This window comes from Drosophila pseudoobscura, chromosome X, assembly GCF_009870125.1.
Source record: "Drosophila pseudoobscura strain MV-25-SWS-2005 chromosome X, UCI_Dpse_MV25, whole genome shotgun sequence".
Classification (NCBI taxonomy): domain Eukaryota; kingdom Metazoa; phylum Arthropoda; class Insecta; order Diptera; family Drosophilidae; genus Drosophila; species Drosophila pseudoobscura.
The window spans coordinates 38239961-38249374 of NC_046683.1; the positions used below are offsets into that span (position 1 = coordinate 38239961).

The window sequence follows — 9414 nt, forward strand, 5'->3', positions numbered from 1 at the left end:
ACTAACCTTAATTTCTAGTCGATATTCTGCGAGAATTCTTAAAACTCTACCTACTGTTATAAGATGTTCGTTCAACGACCATATAAACTACTACATTACCTTCGCGAATTAATGGTTGTAAAATGAAATTAATAAATCTCATAAATACTGCTGGTGCATTCATAAGCCCAAAAGGCATTCTTGTGTATTCATATTGTCCGCTAGGTATGACAAATGCTGTATACTGCACCGAACTTTCTGCTACTTTTACTTGGTGATAACTGTGTTTCAAATCTAAAAGTGTAAAAATTGTGTTCCCTTCTAATCTCTCTAAGCAGTCGTCTATTAGTGGCAATGGATATCCATCACGAATGCAAATCTTATTAAGCTGTTTGTAATCTACACACATTCTTTTCCCCTGATTTTTTCTTAACTAATACTATTGCAGATTTAAGGCGATTTACTTTCTCTTATGAAGCCTTTTTTCAATAGTTCATCTATTTGGGTATCTACTTCTTTCTTCTCCTGATATGAAAGTCTTCTCGGAACAGTGCGTACAGGTTCTTCTGATTTAAGTTTGAGATTCATTTCGTAGTTATGTTGAATTGCTGGAATGTTAGTTAAGTCTGAATAGTTAAGTTTTATCAATTCCATGAATTTACTACGTTCTTTATCAGTTCGCTTTGGGTCGATATTATAGCTGTCCTCTTCTTTTGTTATTTCAATACTATATATATACGGTATATCTAAGTTGGTTCTTTCTAATGATTCACCTGCCATATGCTTTTGCTCGTTATCTTTCAATAAAAGGTCAATGTTATTACAATTCAATTGGACACTAATCTTATTCTCATAATTTTCATCCTTCAATAATCCATTATTATTGATATCTGATAACATCATCTCACTGTCTCTATTTGTCAATACTACATTTTCAATTTGGTCACTCTCAATGTTCACTAATACTCTATTTTCATCTAAGTCACTGTTCACTAATACTCTATTTTCAATTTCATTTTCAAAAATTAATTTTATTCCATAATTTTCAAGGAAACTGCGCCCCCGAAGGACATTATACGAAATATAGTTGTTTGGTACAACGAAAAATATAAGTTCTTTTTCAATGTTATGAAAAACTAAATTGACAATTATTTTTCCAAAAATGCTTATTCTCGAACCGTTAACTCCAAAATACTCTGTCGGTCTTAGTACACCATCAAAATTTTCATAAGGTATCGCCGAGCGCTGCATCAAATTAATAGCGCTACCGGTGTCCAACATGCCAGAAAGAAATTTAATTTGATACCTGCGTTTTATATCAGTGTAAAAATATACCCCTACCTGATTAACAATAGGAACAAAAATATTGTTCTCCTCTCTGTCGTCCATCGGCGGGTTGCTGGCTGTACCCACGGATCGCTGGGTTGACATAGACTTCTGTTGGCAATCCTTCACCTGGTGCTGCATGGATCCACACTGGAAACACGATCCCTTCTCCCGCTTAGGTGCGGGACACGATGGAGCATAATGGCCATGTGATGAACAATTATAGCAGCGCCCCTGGTTCCGGTCATTTTCGGAAGCGGTTATCCCAGTGCGCCTAAAATTCGTCTGGGTACTCTTCCTCAAAGCCTCGTATTGTCGAGCTAGCTCCTTAAGTTTTCCGATGGTCGACGCTGAATACAATAAGGCGATACTGGAAGATCGATCACGAAAACCATCAATGATGAACTGCACTGTCAATTTCTCTTCGATGTCGGCACGCATAGCAATTTCTTCCATGCGAAGAATATATCCCATTACGGAGTTTTTCCCCGGGTTGAAAAAGGTTTCCTTCAACAGGAGTACCACGTCGGCAGTTGAATTGCTGCGGCCAAAAGTTTTTAGGAAGTTTCCTTTAAGCTCGTCGTAAGTTTTTGATTTGTCGACACGCATGAACAAGTCCGCCTCTGTTCCCGCCTTCATCAACATGCGCACACAACGAAGCTTAAAATTGCTGCTTTCGTTCACGCCTCCGCAAATCCGTTCAAAATTCAAGACCCATTCAGAGGCTTCATCATTTTCACTGGCAGAAAAAGGGGCAATAAGTTGCTTGACCATTCGGATGTCATCGGTGGTCCATGGTTGTCCATTACCATTAAGGCAGCCAGTTTCTTCTTTTTCTCAGCAACCCTTATTGCGGCGTCAAGTAATTCTTCTTCTTTCATATCGTCGATCTGCTCATTTTCAGACACTTTCTCCTCCGATTCAATATCCGATTTATTCACCAGACTTTCAGAAACTTCGTCCATTCCACCACTTATGGCAAGCTTGCGAAGTTGCCTTAGTGTTGCGCTGGCTGGAAAAATGATCTCCTTCTCCAGCAACCACTCTACAATTTTTTCTTTGTCAATGTTTGCCATGGTTTCCTCAGTCATTTATAAAATGTGGAAAATACTCGTTGTCGGGGATGCCAGTAGACAAATACTTATGTAGGCAGATTCTTTAAAGGGCTACGATCCCACTTCTGAAGTTATTGGCGCAGAAAATCCACGGATGTTTTATACTTTTTAAGATTATAATACTAAAACAACCTAACACGTTAATTAATTAATTATTATGTATTTTTAAAGTTTTTTTAAACCTACATTCCAGGACATAGTAAAATTCTTTAAAAATTTTCAAAGAGCTCTTCCCCGACGTACCGTCCACATTGTAATCGAATATTAGCTTTTCATCCAGCACATGTTTCAAACTGGATGCCATCGATGAGCTCGTCCCCAATAAGCTCCTTATTTTGTTGATCTAATAAAAGAATATAATTTCAAAAAAAATAACAACTAGCTGTCATAGAAGGATAGGCTACCACTCACATAAAAATCGGTAAGCTCTGGAGTTATAATAGAGTTGAAATGCTCCAACTCCATCGTCGACTCTATCGGAAATTTTACGAAATGTTGTACGTCAGGCTCTTTTTATACCCGATACTCAAAATGAGTATTGGGGTATATTAGATTTGTGATAAAAGTGGATGTGTGTAACGTCCAGAAGGAATCGTAATATTTCGGAAATCGTAACTTTATTTTGTTTAGAAATTTTACCTTTTACTTTATTATAAAATATTCTTTCCAAAAATTTTCGCATTACACCCAAATCTACAAGATGCATGCAATCTAGGGGAACTTGGGTAATCATTAGGACCCCAAGCTTTTCAAAAGCGGACGGAACCGTTAAGTGATCACTACTATGATAATTTTGGCTTGAAAAAGCTTCATCTGTTATTAACTCTGCACAACTAGTGCTGTAAGTTAATGTAGAATCCACTTTATGCGCTACCTGTATACATTTGGTACAGCCGTGGCTGGACGTGTGTCCAGGTGTGCCTGTAACAAATGCTCTTGCAGGAGCATCACAAACAACAGCTCGAATTTCCAAGTGAACAGTTTTATCTTGAATGGTGAGTCCATTTGCCTTTAAATCGGACAACTCATTTGTGAACTTTGACAAAAACTCTTCAGAATTAAATGGCTTATTGTGACCTGAAAAAATACCTATGGGGAAGACCGGACATTTGTTTAAATTGTTTACTCTAATTAAAATAGGCCACAATTGTGCACGAGAACTTTTAAATAATGAAAGCCCGTCACCATTAACATCAATACTTAATATATCGGGAAGATCCTGAATCACCGACAATTTGTTTAATTGCTTTGATAAACCAATATGCAAATAAGAGCCGCCTCCTATTTGCATTATTTCAGGCTTTTCAGTGCAATTAAATCTATAAAAAGGCCTAACGTTCAAATTTTCTTCATTTAAAATCTTAATCAAATCTAAGACGCAACTACGCTTCGGTTTGTGCTTCACAAACCACTTTTTATACCCGATACTCAAAATGAGTATTGGGGTATATTAGATTTGTGGTAAAACTGGATGTGTGTAACGTCCAGAAGGAATCGTTTCCGACCCCATAAAGTATATATATTCTTGATCAGCATCAATAGCCGAGTCGATTGAGCCCTGTCTGTCTGTCCGTCCGTCCGTCCGTCCGTCTGTCCGTCTGTCCGTCCCCTTCAGCGCCTAATGCTCAAAGACTATAAGAGCTAGAGCAACGATGTTTTGGATCCAGACTTCTGTGGTATGTCACTGCTACAAGAATAGTTCAAAACTTTGCCCCGCCCACTTCCGCCCCCACAAAGGACGAAAATCTGTGGCATCCACATTTTTAAGGATACGATAAAACTAAAAACGCAGAATCGTAGAAGATGACTAAATCTTATAGAGTGCAAAATCTGAGCCAGATCCTATAATTGTTATAGCCAGAATCACGAAAACAATTTCACTCTTTCTCGCTCTGTCTCACTCTAACACACAGGTTTCATGGTCGGTTTTGCCAATTGCAAAATATGAGTTCAAGGATCTCAGAACCTATAAGAGCCAGAGCAACCAAATTTGGTATCCACACTCCTGTGATATCGGACCTTGACCGTTTCGTGTCCAAATTTCGCCGCACCCCCTTCCGCCCCCGCAAAGGACAAAAATCTGAGGCATCCACAAATCTCAGAGACTATTAAGGCTAGAGTAGCCAAATTTGGTACACACACTCCTTTAAGATGTCACTATAAAACGTATATCTCAGAATTTCGCCCCACCCCCATCCGCCCCCACAAAGGACGAAAATCTGTTGCATCCACAATATTGCAGATTCGAGAAAACTAACAACGCAGAATCATAGAGAATGACCATATCTATCCAGTTGCTGAATTTGGATCAGATCGGATAATTTTTATAGCCGAAAAGAAAAAAAAACAATTTGCAGCGGCTACGCTGCGCCCGACGACACGTTCAGACATATTTTCTGTCTCTCTCGCACGCATTATATTTCGTTCAATGCCAACGCAAAAATTATTTGTGAGAAATACGACTTTTTAAAGCAACGAAATCATCTTTTTTTTCACTGTCCACATTTAGTTGTACGCTACTGTATATATGTACATATGTACAATTACTATTAATTTGGTTCAATTGTATAAAAAGAATTTGTTCGATTTTTAAAACGGTTGTTTGTTTCAACAAAAACAACAATGTTCACTGTAGGTCAGCGGTGGGCTGTTCATTTCCTCCAACAACAAAAACAAAACAGCCAAGCCGCACAAATAAGGGTTACTTTTTGTTGCTTTTCTTTTGTTGTTTGTTTTGCTGCTGGACTGCTCAAAAATTGCAATTTCGTGCCCACCGCAGATTATAACAATTTAATTCGCTAATACGGATTTACATTCTATTTCTTTATTCTTCTTTTATTCCCCAACATAAGAGAAGAATAAAGAAATATAGTGTGAATGCAGCGAAACATGAATATAATTTGAACACAGTTTTTTCATAAATTTAACTTTTTATACAATTGAGATTTTTTTTATTTAACACGCGTACAATACATATTATTAATTATTTAAAAACTGCACTTACCTGATAATAATAATAATCACAGATTACTTATTTTCACTTATAAAAACTCCGTGTGACGATTGCAAATAGCAAAGAACAAAGCAAAAGAGTTCTGTCGACGCAGGCGCAAAGAAGACGAAAAGATAAAACGAAGTTCTCTGCTTCTGCGCACGGTCGGCAGAACCGAATTACGTTCGGCACACGCGGAAAAGAAAGAAACAAAAGAAAAAACAAAGGGTTCGATTTGGCTGGCGTCAACGCCTCGATGACATTGTAGATGACATTCGTCATCGCTCACTGCTGGTACTGCTGATACATATGTATGTATTGGAATTGTATAAGGAATTGCCTGTGCGTGCAGCTTAAAAGCAGACAAAGCCATTGGGTGACAAGCATATTAAGCTGAAAATAGCGAAACTTAAGTGGGACCAGTTAAGGTTCCTGATACGAGAGAGGAACTTGGCGCTTTCTGGGTCTATCAGCTATCGTAGTAACTAATTTTATTGTAAATCGATTACTTATTTTATTTCAAATACAACACGAAATGACGGAGCTGAAGAATATGATGGCTCAGTTGGTCACCATGCAAATGCTTAACGCAGAGGCAACCGCGGCAGCAGCAACAGCTAATCAGCAGCAGAAAATCAGTAAAGAGGATACCCAAGAGATTTTCCACGACAGTAGCCCTGGTGGACAGGCTACCAAAAACGTTAGGCAAGCATCGGTCAAAGAAACAGCAAACACCTTGCCAGAGTTTGACCAACAAAGTAGTTGATGCTTACCAATGGGACGAGAAATTTTGATTGCTAGCAATTTATACACGGCTTAAGGGCCCCGCCAAATTGTGGCTCGACTCTTCGCCGGTTCTACACACCACATGGAACAACTTCGATGCAGCTATACAAGACGAGTTTGAAGCTAACCCAGACGAGGCGGAAGTTCACTTTAATAAGGCTAATGCAACCAGACGATCGAAGGAAACAGTGAAGGAGTACTATTTCCGGATGTCCGCCCTTGGCGTGCTTTTCGCCTATGAAGCAGTTTCGTGATACAGCTGCTTCTTATTTCGTAAATAGAGGTCGGCCAATTGCGAACGAAAAGGAATTCTTATCAAAAGGCAACAACTTCGAGGCAAAACAGGACAACGATGTAAAGCCAATAAAACCGAAGGAAACTCAGAAGTGGTACAATTGTGGAGAAGTCGGGCATTTCGCTAATTCATGCCCAAAGCTGAAGAAGAAGTCTGGAAGTCAGGCTAGTATCATGCGCCAGTCAGTTGCCCAATAAATCAACGCTGATCGCCAGAGGTGCTCTATGAAAATACGACGCATTTGTGGCGGTTCTTGTATCCTTACCGAAGTAATGGTTGTGGATATGGACATCGATGGAAAAATAATTACAGCCAAAGTATACGTAGCAGACGACGATCTCTTGCAGGAGGACTTCCTGCTGGGACAGGACGTCATCATTAGTGCTCATCTATTGCGTCAAGTCAGGCCATGAAGTATCTAACAACTTATTTGATTCCCTTACATATACCTTACATATACGTAACTAAACGTGCAACAAAATAAAATTTCAATTTTAAAACTTTGCACTTCATTTCAATTCCATACCTGAACAAAATGAAGACTGACGCCAAACCGGATCAATTCGACTTGTCAGAGGAGGTGGCCAAGCTGCAGCTCGAGATAGCCCCTATTGTAATGGATAACGAGGACGGTTTCTCGGACTCCGACTCGGACTTTGATTCACTTGAGGACATTGAGGACGATAATACTTATCTCCCGGTTAATAGTAGTGTCGTGGCTAATAATAACGACCAGGCTAATAACGATGATTAAGATAAGCAAGAGAACCAAGCTATCCAAGATGAGCAGGAGCCGCCTGCCGAAGTTGAAAACACAATAAAGTTATACAATCTTCCATTATGATCAAAAATTTGTGGTTTTTCCTCAAGCTTCAAGATCAAGTCTGGCTCATAACAGCTGGCGGCAGCACTACGAGGGGGCTGTTAGGGTGTCAGGGAGTAACCGCTCTATAATTGTTGAGACACTCGCCTTGCCATCATACATTGCAATTATTGTCTGCAAAAGTGAAAAACGAGGCTCGGTCCGTCTTTTGCCTTTTCGGGAAAAGCAAAGCATACTTTTGGGGTTCGCAATAATTGTTCTCGTGTATAATGCATGTAAGAAGTGTCTTTTAGTGACATGTTGCATTGGCAGATGTATAATCCTGATATGCGGGCCGCCGCTTTACTCCATACCTGGTACCACTAACCATACAGTATATAGATGTGCCAGTTCATACAACCACTAATCATATAGTATATAGATGTGCCAGTTCATGCAACGAAAGCGTCACACACTGGCTAGCGCGTTCAGTACCCCAGAGTGACGTCATCATGAGAGAGAGAGCGCAGAGAGAACATCTGTGCATGTGTTAGTACACACGCAATATATTGCAGTACGGGTCATCGATGACTCAGCTGCTGACACGTCGATGAACGCCTCACTACCCCCGATGACATAGTCGATGACCGGCCATACGCTGAGCTGTTTACTTTAACATGGAGATGTCCTAGGGCATAATCGATGACATTGTCATCGAGCGTTGCCGAAAAATCATGCACTTAATACACGATGATTTTTCATGCATTTTATCATGCATCATGCATTTTATAAGTGATGATTTTTTGGCTTAAATCATCGCTGATTTTTACCTAAATATCATGCATTTTATAAGTGATGATTTTAGCCAAAAAATCATGCATTTTATAGGTGATGATTTTAGCCGAAAAATCATGCATTTTATATAAAAAGTAATACATTGTAATTGTTTATTTTTCCAATTATTTTTATTTATTATTATTCATTATTGTCTGCTTTGTATTTTTTTTCTCTTGAGGTCTTCTGAATATGACTAATGTTGTGAATAGCCTTCCGAATCACTTTTTCTGCTGGCTCGTCGGGTATTTTCATCTTCACCGCCGCTGAAATAATATGAATATATTAATTAATTAGTTATTGTGTTTTTTTTAAGTTCTTTTTAGACCTACATTCCAGGACATTGTAAAATTCTTTAAAATTTTTCAAAGCGCTCTTCCTCGGTATAAAAAGAATTTGTTCGACTTTTAAAACGGTTTTTTGTTTCAACAAAAACAACAATGTTCACTGTAGGTCAGCGGTGGGCTGTTCATTTCCTCCAACAACAAAAACAAAACAGCCAAGCCGCACAAATAAGGGTTACTTTTTGTTGCTTTTCTTTTGTTGTTTGTTTTGCTGCTGGACTGCTCAAAAATTGCAATTTCGTGCCCACCGCAGATTATAACAATTTAATTCGCTAATACGGATTTACATTCTATTTCTTTATTCTTCTTTTATTCCCCAACATAAGAGAAGAATAAAGAAATATAGTGTGAATGCAGCGAAACATGAATATAATTTGAACACAGTTTTTTCATAAATTTAACTTTTTATACAATTGAGATTTTTTTTATTTAACACGCGTACAATACATATTATTAATTATTTAAAAACTGCACTTACCTGATAATAATAATAATCACAGATTACTTATTTTCACTTATAAAAACTCCGTGTGACGATTGCAAATAGCAAAGAACAAAGCAAAAGAGTTCTGTCGACGCAGGCGCAAAGAAGACGAAAAGATAAAACGAAGTTCTCTGCTTCTGCGCACGGTCGGCAGAACCGAATTACGTTCGGCACACGCGGAAAAGAAAGAAACAAAAGAAACGAGGGGGAACGTTGTGAGTTGCTGCGGACACCGCAACTCTAGAGTTATACCCGATACTAAGTCAGTATGGCTCTCCTCCGGCAGAGGCCGCTAATATTAAACGACACGACAAAGAGTGCGTGCGAGAGAGACAGAAACTCAGTCTGAGCGTGACGTCGGGCGCTGCGTAGCCACTGCAAATTGATTTGTTCCTTTTGGCTATAAAAATGGTCTGATCTGATCCAGATTCAGCAATCTGATATATATGGTCATTAT

General features: G+C 38.8%; 1 protein-coding gene and 1 long non-coding RNA gene across 2 annotated transcripts; both read right to left on the reverse strand.

Annotated features, from left to right (window-relative positions):
• Positions 1–989: 989 nt before the first annotated feature.
• Positions 990–2073, reverse strand: LOC117184719 (uncharacterized). The gene is made up of 2 exons (XM_033383442.1): positions 1321–2073; positions 990–1243 (listed from the first exon to the last, which is right to left on the reverse strand). The coding sequence occupies exons 1-2, from the start codon at positions 1948–1950 to the stop codon at positions 1235–1237; spliced, it is 639 nt and encodes a 212-aa protein (XP_033239333.1). The 5' UTR covers positions 1951–2073; the 3' UTR covers positions 990–1234.
• Positions 2074–8241: 6168 nt separating this feature from the next.
• LOC117184798 (uncharacterized) lies at positions 8242–9171 on the reverse strand. The gene is made up of 2 exons (XR_004470271.1): positions 8952–9171; positions 8242–8395 (listed from the first exon to the last, which is right to left on the reverse strand). It is a non-coding gene; the product is annotated as an uncharacterized lncRNA (long non-coding RNA).
• Between the last annotated feature and the right edge of the window lie 243 nt (positions 9172–9414).